We start from the raw sequence: 17,307 nt of genomic DNA on the forward strand, positions 1-17,307 counted from the left end.
TATTAGTGAGGATATTTTTGAATAGTGAGGACATTCTGAATCTCACAAGTATAGAAAAACCTGTGCACAAACACCTGCTGCACACAAACACAATCACACACACACACACACACACACACACACACACACACACACACACACACACACAACCTGAATACACACAAAAGCACACACAAACACCTGCATATAGACACAAAAACACATGAAAATAATTACACATTTCACCTTTTACAAGTTCCGCAACTTAGTATGAATTATGTGTAAATATGTAAACAACACACTAGATTGCAGCCACTGTCACTTTTTGCATGTGCTGCTTTTATAACTAAATTAGGTTACATGAACCTGCACTGGATTAAATATTCAACACCCTTTTGAGATACTAGCACTTATGATTTCAATTTTTAACCTTGTTAGCTTCCATCTCTCATTACAGTCAAACCTTGAGCTACGAGATACACACGAGATGTTTCACCATATCGTCTTCATCATTGCGTGCTCTTAAGTAGTCTCCACACACCTTGAACAATATCTACTCATATCTATTATACATTATATATCCTCCAACTTATATGTGAAGGCCCTTAATTATCCAGGTCATCATAGAATTTCAGCTTATGTGTAAAATATGTGGTTTAAATACTAAACCACAAGTTTTCAAGCTGGTACGCATGGAAAATGAGCAAAAATGTGAAAGAAATCGTGAGATTAATCATTTTTATTTTATTCTGTTGACAGCCATAGTTCTTAAAAGGATCATTCTCCCCCCAAAAATTAATTCTGTCATCATTTAATTACCTTCATGTTGTTCCGAGCTCATATGACTTGTTTTCTTTTTTTCCTGTGGAACACTCAATTTGCATTTTTGGGTGAACTACCCTTTTAACGGAAAGAAATTAAAACAAATCTACATATATTGATTAAGAGTACATCTAGCCTTCCTTGCAATGTACATACAGTACTTTCGGAAATATTCAGAGTAATTCTCTGTTAAACTGCTTTGGAACAATAAGTATTGTGAAAAGTGCTTTACAAAGTATTTATTTATTTATTTATTTTATTTATTTATTTTATAATTATTGAATTGAAAACGTTTCTCTTTAGATTTATACATCTAACATTACTCCATAGTTGTGGGTAAACAAATATGCGTAGCGAACTTAAAGGATTGTTCCAGGTTCAATATAAATTAAGCTCAGTAGACCGTATTTGTGGCATAATGTTGATTAAAACAACAAAAAATTTCGACTTGTCCCTCCTTTTCTTTAAAAAAAGCAAAAATCTGGGTTACATTGAGGCACTTACAATGGAAGTGAATGGGGCCATTTTTTTTGGAGGGTATAAAGGCAGAATCTTGTAATATAATAACAGCACTTACATTAATTCTTCTGTTAAATCGTGCATATTAAAGCCATAAAGTTGTTTAAATAGGTTTTATGGTCATGTAAGGTTCACAGCGTAACGTCGTCATGATAAAATATGATATAACCTAACGTCGAAAAGGTTAGTAAGCGATTTTATCACACTAAAATCGTATTAACATGCATACTTATGCTTTGTGGCTATACTTTTGAAACGGTGAGTATTTTAAAGGAGACCTATTATTGCCCTTTTTACAAGATGCAGTATAAGTCTCAGGTGTCCCCAGAATGTGTCTGTGAAATTTCAGCTCAAAATACTCCACGGATCATTTATTACACCATGTTGTAAATGCCTCTTTTTGGGTGGAATCAAAAGCACGCTGTTTTCGTGTGTGTCTCTTTAAATGCAATCATTGAGCTGCTGCTCCCCGCCCCCTTTCCGGAAGAGGGCTGTGCCTTTACAGCTCGTGCTTCGGATACTACAGCAACAACAAATCAGAACCACTCATTCCACTTTTAGTACAACTCTCTTATGTTCACAGAAAATGTACATAGTTTTCAAAAAGACAATCACCTTACTGTATTGTGCATAATAAAGGTGTGGTTATGAATTATACAGACAGTAAGCGTAAAAATAACGACATAGCGCTGGTCTCCGTGAATACAATCAGAGACAATGGTAACTGACAGTAAGCATTTTCGGGTTAAAAATTAAAAATAACGACATACTGTAGCTCTGTTCTCCGTGAATACACTCCGAGACAATGGTAACTTTTTAGCTGCATTAGCCATGGAATCAGCTAACAAGCACATTCGGAAAGGCGATTTGCAAACATTTACAAAATATAAAGTGCAATACTTACATCTTCAGGATATAAAGCTGGAACATGAACAGTTGGTACTGATCCATGCTTGAGAATCAAATTTTTGGAAAATCCTGCTTTATATTGACCCTCATTCACAAAGCAGTCCAGTGTAAAACGATTTGCACAAACATACACAAATTTTGGTATGTTTTGGGGCACATTTGCTTCAAAAAAAAAAGTCTGATGCCGGGAGTACATGAAGACTCTTATGTTCACTTTTACAGCCAACAACAGAACACTTATGATGCTCAAGAAGCTGAGACATTATTCTTCTCACCGTAGCTGATCCAGCGCGGAAGAAAATGGCGGACTGTGTATAGATCACTCAGGGGAAGATCTATGATAATAGGGTGGAGTCCATCACCAGTCGTGGGCGAGGCCTGCTCTAACGTGACGTCATGTTAGAGCAGAAACAAAAGCCAATCACTTTGAGACACTGTTTTCGATTAATAGAAATATAAGAAAGAGGAGTGGATGGACTTTTAACATTGTAGTGTGGTTGTGTACACACACTGCCTACTCACATTTATATTCAAACACCATGTAAAAGTGAATTTTGCATAATAGATCCCCTTTAATGTTTATGGATTGGCTCCATTCACTTCCATTGTAAGTGCCTCACTGATTACGTTCACATGGACACCAGAAAGCAGCTTGCGAGAAGAAGGTTATTGCGAGAAAACGGCGTTCCTATGTACATGCACCGTATAAGCGGCGTACACTTTACTCCCATAAATCTCCTGTCATTCAAACATTATTTGTGTTGATTTTTTAATGCATTATTTTATATAATCAGTCGCTCTGAATTAATGTGTTAGCCCTTTAAAGCATACCTCGGCTCTTTAGTGACCCAGGACCTCATTCCACCCCCTGTACCTCATCCATTTTTTATACCCACACCACAGGAATTTTTATATTCCTTAAACTTTCTCTTCTGAATAGTGTAACAAAAAAACAACAAAAACAAATTGCAAAATATGTATAAATATATATTTTTTATAACCGCTTAATTTTTTATAACCGCTTAATAACCAAAAGTGTATAGGGTCATTAAAGACCCAATATATGTAATAGTGTGTTTTTTTTTTTTTTTTTTTTTCGCTTCCAGAAATCATACTTTTATGACTATTTTTTAGCTATATAAGTTAACTATCACAGGATATATATTTATTTGTTTATTCCAAGACAAATGAGTTCTATATTCATACAAATGATGTGTCAAAGTGACAATGGAATTTCATTATTCCATATGCGTGTACACGTACATATTATATATGCTGTTAGTTACTCGTTGTGCTGATGTTTCAGTGATTGACTTGATTTACATTTGACATTGTTATTTGATGAAGAAACAGCACGGAAGTAAACTATAGCAAGTATAACACATGAACAGCATTTGGCTATTTTCATTTGGGTGTACTACTGAAATTCTATTTAGACTCCAAAAGTGCCTGAGAAAATACATATGTGTAGCTTATGTGTAGCTGATATATGACAGCCAGTTGCGTCTCATGAAATTTCAGTGTGGAAGAAATGAGTCCTGTTCTATATTTGTTGCACCATCACCATTTCATATATATAAATATATCAGATTATATTCTATTTTATTATTTTCTTGAAAATGTTTTGAAAATGTGACACTATCTGGGCATTTTTTAGATCCATTTGTGATTGATATGCATACCTTGGCATCAAAAAGTTTGTTAAACTTTCTGTCAAAAGCAGCCTGGCTTGCCTGAACCCTTCACTTTTGACTTTGATTGGGTTGGACAGCTAGCAAAATTCTCTGGCCCTGCCGCTGGAGTCTGTAGTCATCTTAGACTCTGTTATTTACTGAAGCATCAGCAGTGAAAGTCTCAGGCTTTTGGCCAGTGCACTGTTCTGCAGAGGGATATTCTGTCCTCCCTTCACACTTAATCTCCAAAGCTATGTGCTGCTCACGAGAGCTTTCAAACACCTCGACATCAGGGAGGTGGCTCTGAAAGTCTTATTTTCTTACTAAATAGAGTTGTATGAAGTGTGAGGCTTAAAGGGATAGTTCATCTGAAAATTCTGTCATCATTTGTTTGCCCTCATGTTATTCCAAAAGTGGATGACATTTATCCTTCTGTAGAACACAGAGATGCTAGGCAGAATGTTCACACTGAGCTTTATTTATTTTTTATATCTACATCACAAAACACACAGGACCAGTGCAGTCTGATTCCTGAACGAATGACTCTTATGAGCCGGTTCTTTTTAGTGAATCTGACTTCTGCATATCCAAGTCGAAATGAACCAAGAACTGATAACCATGTTATGTAATGTTTAAGAATCCCGCCTCTTAAATCAGTGCAGTTACTGACTGGTTGTTCATATGGCAATGCGTCGTTAAAGATAGGTCTACACATTAGGGCTGGGCTATATATTGAATATTAATGATATAATCGCAATGATTTTGCTGACAATATAAAATTAAGCAATATTGTGAATAAAGCAATAATTTTAATGCACTATTTATTTGGCCACTGCATTTCCTAAAGAGTGTGTCATTAGACTAATTTAACAATCCTAGTTAATCTAAATAACGTCAGTTATGTAGTCATATACCGCAATGTAGTCATATGTCAATATTAAACCGCAAAAGGCTGCGACTTTATGACATGAATACATGGTCTGTGCGTGCTTCAGAGGGAATGGGTGACACACTGCTCTGTGTGCACATGCGAGGCTCATGTTACCAAGGAGCTCGCATGATACGTTTTTTTTTTTTATTTTATTTTTTTTATATACACACACACACACACACATTATATATAATATATAATCCTCAAAATAATAGTATTATTATTCAGTATTATATTATAATGATGAACTTGAATGGGTCCAACAATAGTAATTCAGTATTATAAAATATTCAACTTGGTTCCTAAAAATAAGTGTGGAAATTCATTCACAAAAAGTTTTAGTAAAAAATATTTGTATGTAAATAATGCTTTTTATATAATTGAATTTGGGTGCATATAAATGATAACAATTAAATAATATTCTTCCTTGTTTTAATTGAGTAAAAAAAAATGTTTTTAAATATAGATTTTTACTTTATGCATGAAACATTTTTTTGTATTTTGACTTCTGTGGCTGTTTAGTTCAAATGATGGTTCCTCTAACAAAAAATAAAACAAAACTTTTAAGACATTTCAGAGCAAATACATAAATATCAATAATAATATCACAAAATATATATGTATATATTGAATAAAGATAAAACATGTGTAGCCATATCACCCAGCCCTACTACACATTACGAGTTTTGTAGTATTCAGTGATTTTTATTTTATTTTTATTTTTTTATCAAATAAATGAAATATGATTTTTTATTTAAAGTATAGTTTCTATAGGTCCAATTATTGAATTGCATTTAAGTCTTTGAAAAGTCTTTAAAAAAGTCTGTGAAAACATTGCATTTATTAAATTTATCTCTGATTTTTTTATATATACACTGGTGGCCAAAAGTTTGGAATAATGTACAGATTTTGCTCTTATGGAAAGAAATTGGTACTTTTATTCACCAAAGTGGCATTCAACTGACCACAATGTATAGTCAGGACATTAATAACGTGAAAAATTACTATTACAATTTGAAAAAAAAATGTTCAGAACTTCTTAAACTACTTCAAAGAGTTCTAATCAAAAAATCCTCCACGTGCAGTAATGACAGCTTTGCAGATCCTTGGCATTCTAGCTGTCAGTTTGTCCAGAGACTCAGGTGACATTTCACCCCACACTTCCTGTAGCACTTGCCATAGATGTGACTGTCTTGTTGGGCACTTCTCACGCACCTTACAGCCTAGCTGATCCCACAAAAGCTCAATGGGGTTAAGATCCATAACACTTTTTTCCAGTTACCTGTTGTCCAATGTCTCTAAACTTTTCTTTTTTTTTTTTTCTGTTTCAAAAGTGGCTTTTTCTTTGCAATTCTTCCCATAAGCCCTGCACCCCTGAGTCTTCTCTTTACTGATGTACATGAAACTGGTGTTGAGCGGGTAGAATTCAATGAAGCTGTCAGCTGAGGACATGTGAGGCGTCTATTTCTCAAACTAGAGACTCTGATGTACTTATCCTCTTGTTTAGTTGTACATCTGGCCTTCCACATCTCTTTCTGTCCTTGTTAGAGCCAGTTGTCCTTTGTCTTTGAAGACTGTAGTGTACACCTTTGTATGAAATCTTCAGTTTTTTGGCAATTTCAAGCATTGTGTAGCCTTCATTCCTCAAAACAATGATTGACTGACGAGTTTCTAGAGAAAGAGTTTCTTTTTTGCCATTTTTGATCTAATATTGACCTTAAGACATGCCAGTCTATTGCATACTGTGGCAACTCAAAAACAAACACAAAGACAATGTTAAGCTTCAATTAATGAACCAAATTTGGTGTTCGATATAATGGCAAGTGATTTTCTAGTACCAAATTAGCAATTTAGCATGATTACTCAAGGATAAGGTGTTGGAGTGATGGCTGCTGGAAATGGGGCCTGTCTAGATTTGATCAAAAATGACTTTTTTCAAATAGTGATGGTGCTGTTTTTTACATCAGTATTGTCCTGACTATACTTTGTGATCAGTTGAATGCCTCTTTGGTGAATTAATTTCCTTCCTAAACAGCAAAATATGTACATTATTCCCGCCAGTGTATATATATATATATATGTACTCTTTTGAAATCTGAATTGATCTGATAATTTGGCAACAGACTGCTGTGTGAGTAAATGCAATAAAAATTGCATTTCTTATTTCCAAATATTTTTTCCTCAAAAGTACTGCAAGAATTGTCAATGGAGCCTTTACGGAATCGGAATCAGAGTGTTTAAGAGGAATCGGAACCGGAATCATTACATACCTATGATTGCCATTTCACAAATGAGATTTGAGAGCTATGGTGAAGGGGAAGATTTTCAGCAAATAACGACTTGAATTTTGGTCTGCTCCTCGCACAGAGCAATCAAATGGCTTAAGAAGTCATTTGAAACTAACTTTTATGGTGCTTTTTATTTATTTATTTATTTATTTTTTTTTTTTATGGAGCTTCCCAGCCTCTAATCACTGTATGCTTTCATTGTATGGAAAAGAAAGTGTAAAATTTCTAGTTTTGAGTTTCACGGAAGAAAAAAATATATGATTAAATTATTAGGATAACACATTTACGGTGGGCCTGGGTAGCTCAGCAAGTAAAGACGCTGACTACCACAAGTTCCAATCCAGGGCGTGCTGAGTTCCTAAATTCCTAAGCAACCAATTGGACTGCTTGCTTGGGTGGGTAGAGTCACGTTGGGTTAACCTCCTCCTGGTCGCTATAATGTGGTTCTCGCTCACGGTGGGGCACATGTGAGTGAGTTGTGCGTGGATGCCGCAGTGAATAGCGTGAAGCCTCCACACGTGCTAGGCCTCCACGGTAACGCACATAACAAGCCACATGATAAGATGTGCTGATTGACGGTCTCAGACATGGAGGCAACTGAGATTCGTCCTCCGCCACCCTGATTGAGGCGAGTCACTACGACACCACGAGGACCTAGAGTGCACTGGGGATTGGGCATTCCAAATAGGGGAGAAAAAAAAAAGGATAACACTCGTCTTTTACATGTATTTGCAATGGTAGCTTTATGGATAAATGCTGTGGCTCAAGCACATCTTTTTTAGCACTTTAAAACATCTCATCATTTATTCATACTCCGTCCGAACCCCAGCTGCTCCTCGCCGACTGCTCTCCAACTCTGTCAAAATATCAGCCGATATGATTTCCATCTGCTCCCCCATGTACTTTTTTTCAATTTGCAATTTAAAACATCTTTTGATTGGCCTTGCAGATGTTGGCAGACTTTGGTTAATTTTGCCAATACAAGACATCGTATTATTTTCAATATCAGGTGTTTGTAAGTAAACATTCGCAGGGAATAAATACCCCCATGAAATTGATTGTGTAGTCTTCTGTTTTATGAAACCAAAAGATTGGATAGGACATATTAAACCTCTTTTTTTAAAAAGCCAATGGCTTTATATTTGTGTGACAGCCACAAATCTACTTGTTAAGTTGCATGTGGTTTTAGGAGGAGGGACGTTCTCATTCTAGATAGCATTTGATTGGACAAAAATCTGTTAGTGCAGGATGAGTCATCAATATTATAAATTAATTTTGCTCTGTTTCCAGAAGAAACATGACTGTACATTTGAATTGTGTAGATCTGCTAAAAGTTAATTTAGTCATCTTTTAGCAGTACAGAGTAGATAGATGACCTCAAACTAAAAGACATAAACTAACATTCTCAGCGTAATCTGATGTGTTCTGGACACAAAAAAGGACCAAAGTTTACCCTGTCTGTTCTTTAAAGTTCAAATAAGAATGATGCAACAGTTGCTCAGGTCGATCAGGTTGGAAAAAGATGGATGGCAGCCCTCGGGTGATGCCTGCTATAATGTTTCCAGTTAACACTTTGCTTAACCGACCTCTTAAGCCTCTTAACACACTGAATAAATGTTGAGAAGGGAGAGTGCTGTGAAAACCTGTATTCCAGGCTCAACCCTGCTTAGCTATAGTGGGCAACCAGGCAAGAGCTGCAAGGGTGATATGGCTGCTTTGGAATACAGTGTTTGTGATGGACTGTATGATGTTTTAGTGGAAGACAGTCCTTCACAGTAGAAAAAAATAGAATAAAACAAATCATCTGTGAAGGCCTTTCAAGACTGTCTACAAAATATTAAAGCTTGGCTAGAGGGCAATACATCCTCAAAATACCAAAAATACCTCTGACAAGGCACAAGGAAGTTTTTTTCTGTTTCCTCCTCAAGAGTATAAAAAAATACTGGTGTGATAATTGTGTGGTAGTTATGTTTTCATGATGCTTTACCACAGGATTTTGTGATTGAGTACATACTCTGTTGTAGTACTGTCATATTTCTGCAGTAATAACTGGAATCATCTAAATTAACTGGCTTCTGTTTGAAAAGTATTGTTTTAAAATGCGTTTAAACTACCATTTTTAATACCATATTTTAAAAATCTTACATTGTGACAATCATGGTAATAAGAAACCACCTATGGTGTTACTATATGTACTATAGTTAATCTATGGTTATTGTAGTAAAACCATGGTTAACTTTCCTAAAAGACTATGGTTACTATGGCCATACTTAAAGGAATATAAGTGGCCCACTGTAACCTCAATTTTTTTTTTTTTGTTTTTTTTGTGGTAATCAACATTATGCCACAAATGTTGATGACTGAGCTTAACTTGTTAACCTCTGATACATTTTTGTGCTGCTGCCTGCAATTTTTCACACTCAAATTTAAAAGTACACCATTCACACATACAGTACTATGGACTAATTGCAAAAAAAAAAAAAAATTGGTTTCATTTTTTTCAGAAAACCCTCCAAATAAAAAAAGACTCCAATTATTCATAAATATTAATGTATGTTTTTTTTTTTTTTTTTTGTCCCAACTTTGTAAGCATGTAATTATGGTTCTCTTAACTCTATCTCACTTTTCAAAGTCTAATTTCATTCCACTCGATGGCAGCAAGCACTAGAAAAAATTTATTTTTCTATCACATTCCATCACAATATACAGATCTGAAATGTAGGTGGCGCTATAACGCATTGCAGTGTTGTTCCTCACAGATCATCCATAGACATTCAGTCTAATTTTCAGTTTATGTACCACCCTCATTGTTTCATTAAATATCTCGGCCAGTGAATGGTCTAGAAGATCAATTTAGGTGTCATTACAAAGCTGAGATCCTCATCATTGCGACGATATATAACATTTTATCATCAATAGTTGAAAACATATTTTTATGATGATTTGTTTTGCATGCTTTTCCTGCTGGATTGCATATTTTTGTTCTGACATCTAAGATATAACATTGGATTATTCAGCCAATCAAGCTCACAGACAAGTAAAAAATGGCTCATTTTTTAGACAACTGCCTACGGTAAAAGCAGATATACAGTTTTTAGCTGTTTGGGGCTTACAGTAACAATGATCAGTGGATAAACGAGACCTATGTATTTGATGACTTGCATAAATCATATTTCATTTTGTGATTCTTTTGAAACTCTTTTGAACTGTGGTATTAGGGCAACAAAACAATCTATACAGTCACATTCTTGAGAATAACGCTTTCATCTGATATGTGACTTGTCCATTTAAGCTCCATGTAAAAGACTTTTATATTCATATTAATATTTCTACCCTATTACCCCTAGGGGGCGCTAATTTGCGACACAAATGTTTTCAGGCCTTATTTTGTGTAAAATTAATTCAAAAGTGATGGTATTGTTTGAAAAGTTCAGATTCTAAGTTTTCAAATGATATTTTATATGCCTGACCTATGTATATGGGGACTTTAACGTTTTAAGTGTAAACTTTTTTTGCGATATAGTCGCCCCTTATAGTAAGTTTGCATACTGTAGTCAAGCCATGATGAATTTTATGGTTTCTTTGGTTTATTACAAATGTCATACTTAAACTATGGCTTCTGTAATAAACCATAATATATAATGGTACATTTTCCTAAAAGACTGAGATCACTATGGTATACCATAAATACCATACTTAAACTATGTTTACTATAGTAAAACAATAGTTAATTGTGTGGTTACTATGTTTGACTACAAAATACCATAGTTAAATTATGGTTACTTTAGTACAACCATGGTCATTTTTCTAAAGGACTGTGGTTATGGTTTTACTACAAATGCCGTCATTAAACTATTACTGTTGAAAAATCATGGTTAATTTTCCTGAAAGACTGTGGTTACTACGTTTTACTACAAATACCATAAAAAAAAAATTGCACTGTAGTAAAACCATGTTTTTTTCTTTAAAGACTGGCTACTGTGGCTAACATAATGTAAATACCATTCTTAAACTATGGTTATGTCAGGATATAAACATCTGTTTTTCTAATCCCTCTCCACGTCTCTTGCCTTTCCAGCGGTGACCTGCGCTCCTCCACCCAGTATCTTCAATGGTGAGGTGGAGGGTTCTGTGTTCGAGTGGGGCACCAGTGTGAGTTACCGCTGTCTGACAGGGTACGACCTGTCCTTCCCTGCTGTCCTCACCTGTGTTGCCAACGGCTCCTGGAGTGGAGAGATTCCCCTGTGCTTGCGTGAGTCTCCTAAACCCATGCCCTCTTCCGAAGAACTGTGTAGAGACTCAGAATGTGTTTAGATATTATATTTCAAAAGATAACTTTCCCATCAGCAGCAAAGTACTTTTTGTGCACAGAATAAATAAGTGAATTTGGATGCAGCCGTGTGGAGAAACCCCAAAAATCACAAATATTTAGTATGTGAGATTCTAAGACAAGATGAAGTGGGTAAATGAATGGCCCTTTCACCTTATAAATATATCAGTTTACTACTTACAAAAACACAGCCTGTAAACTTTGAATTTGAATACACATTCAGATCCATAGAGCAACAGGAATTATATATTCGAGAGTTTGATGAATTTGAAATATTTTTCTTTTAATTTAGTCGCAACAGCTCTTCAAGTCAAATGCAAGCAGGGTATGAAATGAGATGAAAATATGTGCTTTTACCAGCACAAAGGCACACAGCCTTTGGAACGGGCTATTGCTGCAGCTGAATTACTATGATACCTGCGCACTTATCAGCTTTTATTTGTGAGGGCTTTTCACACAATTCTGTTGTTCATAAATGGAAAAAAGCTTTTCATCATCCATAGCCAACAAACTGCCATGAACCATAAAGGAAAGCAATCTCTCTAAACAGCACAGTGTCAGCTGGCAGAAAACGTAATTAGCATTTAATTTTCTGACGCCTTTGTGGCCTTTCCATTCAGACAGGAGAGATCTGTACATTAATGCTTGCATTACATTTATATAGAGAGATATAATAAATCACAAGCAGCAAAAGCCTTGTTTACCCTTGGTTAGTCCAAGACTTATGAAGTTTTTGTTGAGAACTCAAGCAAACATTTAAAGTAAACAACTCATTATTTATTTTTTTCCTCATTAAAAACCACAAGCTTACCAAGTGTTCTCTGGACCAAAGGATATTCCACTTTAATGAACACTTCATCAGACTGTTAGACATTTCTAGCACCCAATGCTGTGGCCTGGAACCCATCCTTATATTTACTTCTCATGCAGTGCTGCATCTGCAACCTTTTAAATATGTGTTGTTAAACAGCCGGGTCAGGCATCCGGTGCTCAGGACATTGATAAGGAGCAAGAAAATTCTAGATTGTCACTTTTTAGTGCTGATAAGGCATAATCCTAATTCATTCATGGAGGAACCTGCCAGAACTACAAGATTAGAGCAATAGTAATATGCAATTTGAAGCATGCAGAACATATCTGTGTGGCAGCTCAGGTATTTGAGTGTCTCTTAACACAGCGTGTGAATATCGGAGTTTCTTTCTTTTCCTTCGCCCCCCTTCTTTTTTCCTTTTTTCTTTTCCTTACTTTCCCTTTCCTTTTCCCTTTTAATTTTCCTTTTGTTTCCTCTGTTTACCTTTACTATTCTTTTCCTATTCCTTTTCATTTTCCTTTTTCGTATTTTTCCTGTTCCTTTTCGTCCTTTATTTTTCTCTCAATTTCTCTTCGTTCCCTTTCATTTGTCCCTTTCTTTTTTCCTTTTCCTTTTGCTTTTCCATTTGTTTCCTCTCCGTTTCCCTTTACTGTTCTTTTTGTTTCTTTTCCTTTTCCTTTCCATTCTCTTCCTGTTCTGTTTCCTGCTGTTCCTTTTCATTTTCCCTTTCCTTTCCATGTTTTCCTTTTCCTGTTCCTTTTCATGTTCCTTATTATGTCATTTCTTTTTCTCTTAGTTTTTCCCTTTTTTATTTCCTTTCATTTCCTCTTTCTCTTTTCTCTTCTTTTTCTTTCTTTTCCTTTGCATTTTTCTTTTTCCTGTTCCATTTTATTTTCCTTTTAATTTCCTTTTATTTTCTTCTGTTTATAATTTCTATTCTAATCCTATCCTTTTCTTTTTTACTTTCCTTACCTTTCCCTTTCCCTTTTGCTTTTCTTTCTTTTGCTTTTTTCTTTTCATTTCCTTTTGTTTCCTCTCTTTCTCTTTTCTATTGTATTTCTTTCTTCATTCCTTTCCTCTTTTCTTTTCCTTTTTTCTTTTCCTTTAATCAGAAGATTTAATGGATATATTTTAGTATGGCAGTATGTGTAGCTTTTTGAAAATACCAGAGCAGCAAAGCTATGTATGTTCACCCATTTCTTTTAAAATTCAGATTTGCTTGTTGTGTGCTGTTTGTTGCTTCTCTGAAGCTTTGGATTATTCATCAAGAATTTTTTTTTTTGACACCAGGGCCTGACTAGGTCCTCTCCAGCTCTGATTACTATGCATAACTTGGTTTAGCCTGGAGCTGTTGAAATAATTTTTCTATGAAATAACTGTCAGAGTAGACTGGTCGCTGTGTACTGTAAGAACATCAGTGATTCTGTTGTCGTGATGCCACAGTTGGCCTCCGAGACCCTGCTGTTGCATACAGAATATATTATGACAGTAGTTGTTTGTGTGTTGGGCCAGTTTGCATCTTTATCCATCAATGGCCTGTCATATTTTATATGCCAAGAATGCATCTGCTCCCTTATTCTGTGCAACGTCCTAATCTCACCAAGTCTAAGGCCAGAAACTGAAGTATGCAAATGCAGACATTGATCACCAGGTTTAGAGAAATGCATTTTATCCATAATTTGTGTAATCTATAGTTTGGTCCCACTTTATATCACGTGTCTAACTACTATGTACTAACATTAAAATTCATACAAGACAATGTATTTATTGTGTGACAACATTGTTGTTCTGCAAATTTCTCACAAGATTCCAATTTGCTGCTTCTGAGGTTAAGGTAAGTAGGTTTAGGAGAAGAGGTAGAGTTAGGGTTGGGGTAGGGTTAGGTTTAGGGTTAGGTAATTAAACGCAGGTACATTAAATTTAAAAATGATGCAATAACACGTATGTCCATAATACTGTATGTACATTGTATTAAATGTTCATAGAATTTAAAGACACCAAATATAAAGTTTTTCTACCATTGTGGGGATATTTACATTTTATTAGATATGCAAAAGAGGGGCTTAGAGAATTCTTGTGTTGTGAAGAGCAGATACTTTGGCACTCCTTTCTCTGGTGCCTTGAAGAGAATCTTCTTAAATCACAGCAGATTGTAAAGGCTTTATGTATCAAAGCTCTGCAGAGGAAGCTTGATCCTTGCAGTCACATGTTGATGTGTGCACATGACTCTGACAGAGCCACCATTTAGAGCTGCTTAGTGTTTTAACTGCACTTGTATTTTATGGCCATCGGAGATGATGTGCATTAAACAGCATTAAATGGCTTCATACTGACGCTGTGCAATGAAATATGTGCAATTTGTATAAACATTGTACTCGATTTCAATACTGCATTCCTCGCAGCCCAGCAAACTGCAGTGGACAGAGTCCATCTGGTCACACTCAGGCCCATTGGGCTCTGGCTTTATGATCCCCCCTTGTGAATTATACATCACAGAGCATGTCAGCCGCCATGCCCCCTTTGGCTTTCCGTTTCATTTTTAAAGAGGGATAATTACACTGCTTTACATGCAGGTGAGTGAACCTCTGCACTCGTGGGGCCGTTGAACCACTCTGCTCGACTTCTGATCTTTAAATACCATGTTGCCTGCAGAGCTTTGCTGCAATTTATATGTCAAATGCTTTTACCCCCTGGTCTCTTGACCTATCAAATGCAGAAATGTATTTAATTTAGGTTAGGGGTTAGGGGCTTTTATTAATGAAACAAAACAAAATACAAAATTCAAATCAAAACTCTCTCGATAGAGAGGAAAATCACACTAAAAACTGAACACAAACTAGACCGAACGATAAACTGGAGACAGGAACTAGATCAGCAAACTAGAAGACAAGCACACTAATAAAACAATCCAGCAAAGAACAGATGACAAGGGGGAGAATAAATAATGGTGATAATGGGAAGCAGGTGCCGCTGATGATAAGCTGGGTGGAGTAACGAGTTGTCGTCCTGGCAACGAGCTGGTGTTCTCCACATGACACCTGCAAAACACATGAGGGAGAGGGAGAAACACACACACACACAAGACAGACAGAAAAAGGGACAGTACAGCCAGGAATGTGACAACAACATCTAAAAGTACCTGTTATATTCAGAAACAAAGGTTGGAAAGCTGAACATTTTTGAAAATTCTACACAAACATGAATATACTGCATTCAAAACCGTATTCACTACATTGCATTTGTGGCATAATGTTGATTAACACAAAAATTATTTCAACTCATCACTCCTTTTCTTTAAATACATTTCAAACCCCAAATGGATGTGGTTTGTATCATTTAAAAAAAAATCTGATGTCATGCACTAAAATAACACTTTTTCTATCTTCAGTTTTACTCAATCTTCCCATGTTCATATTACTAAAAAATTTTTGTAACCAAGGGAACTTAAATTAACTAAGTTGATTCAATTAAAACAAGTATCTTGTCAGTTTTACTCAATTAATTTGCATTGTGACAACATGAATATTTTTTGTTTGGTTAACTGAAACTGGGTAGATGATTTCTAGTTCCCAGCGTGCTTTGCATGGGACTCGACAGGGAGAGTAAATGTAAATTTACTAAAAAGAGGAAAAATAATCAGTTGTTATTTTGTGTCTTTCTGCAAGATGAATATAAATGGGAGACTTGTTAGTGTTTAATGTTTTATGTTAAGATTTAGAAGAAATTCTGTTGTATTTTGGGGGGTTATCATCACGGTGAAGAGTGGAGTTTGAGCCTAGGTTGAGGACCAATACATTTTGAGGACTCTACATATTGCTTTTTCCATTGAACAATCATGTCATTATGTAATGACGTCACTATTACGTAATTTTAACATCCAGGTGTCATGGTTTTCAACCTCAAACTTTAAAAAAAAAAAGTGTATTCTCATTTTCCATCCCACTGAAAGTTCAGTGACCCCACATAATGATGAATAGACCAAACAAATTATATTTAAACAAAACATCAATGCATTATGACTGCATAATAATATTTAGTGGGGTAAATTTAAATTCAATATTTATTAAATATTCCCTTGTGGTTCATAAGAGATCATCTGAAAAGTCCACACACTGTGCTAAAATGTCACTGGTGTCCAAGTGTTCAATGCAACTGTCTTGAATGTTCTGTCTTAAACACAAAAAGAAATAAATTGTATGCATAACTTACACATTAATATAATAAATTAATGAATGAATACTTGGACTCCTCCAACATTTTAGTGCTGTGGGTGTAATTTTCAGATGGTCCCTTACAAGCGCTAGTTAATGAAAGCCCATCGGAGCATATTTAGGCATAATTCTCCAGCTACAACAAGTGTTGACCGTTTGAGCTCAGTGTTTTATGCCTGTATAATATAGTCATATATTTTTTAACCTAATTGTGCCAATGATATCATAGAAATATGTTGCGACAAAATATAAAATTGTCATAAATTGTCCAGAGAGTGCGGATAGGAGAAACTGAATGTCAAACGAATAATGAGCCAACAACTTCTGGAGATAAGGTTGAAGTTCAGCGTTAGTTTTGCATCTTTGGACCTGCCAGCTCCAGTTTCAGTTCTAATTAATGTAGATTATACGTGCTGGTGTAAATGAAAGTTAAGTTACTTTTATAGCGCAATTTCCCACGTTATTATCACGAAACCCGGATCTAGATCTGGATCTAATTTTCTGCCTTCTTGAATGCACCTGAGCCTAACTCGTTAGAGACCGCTCTTATTTGGCAAGCATTCATTATAAAATATTTTTTGGTAAGTGTATCTGTCGGGTTTTCATTTCTGGAACAATATACAGTACACACTTATGTAATTTATAATGAGGTATTTTGTTGGTATTCTTTTAATGTTTTGCACTGTACAATGCAGAAGACAAATGTAGTGCAACAATTTTGGCAAAACAATGAAGCGACTCTGATGAAACAGCATGCAGGGACAAGTAACAGGTATGAAGAAACAGCAGCTAGTGTTATACAGGGCCACACCGCACCTGTAATGGCAAATTTAT

General features: G+C 35.5%; 1 protein-coding gene across 1 annotated transcript in view; it reads left to right on the forward strand.

Moving 5' to 3' along the window:
* LOC127453076 (CUB and sushi domain-containing protein 3-like) overlaps positions 1-17,307 on the forward strand; it is a 435,789-nt gene that overhangs the window by 382,122 nt on the left and 36,360 nt on the right. Inside the window, 1 exon segment of the mRNA XM_051719109.1 lies at positions 11,200-11,373. Coding sequence (XP_051575069.1) covers positions 11,200-11,373 — 174 coding nt within the window.

Source organism: Myxocyprinus asiaticus, chromosome 15 (assembly GCF_019703515.2).
Source record: "Myxocyprinus asiaticus isolate MX2 ecotype Aquarium Trade chromosome 15, UBuf_Myxa_2, whole genome shotgun sequence".
Lineage (NCBI taxonomy): Eukaryota > Metazoa > Chordata > Actinopteri > Cypriniformes > Catostomidae > Myxocyprinus > Myxocyprinus asiaticus.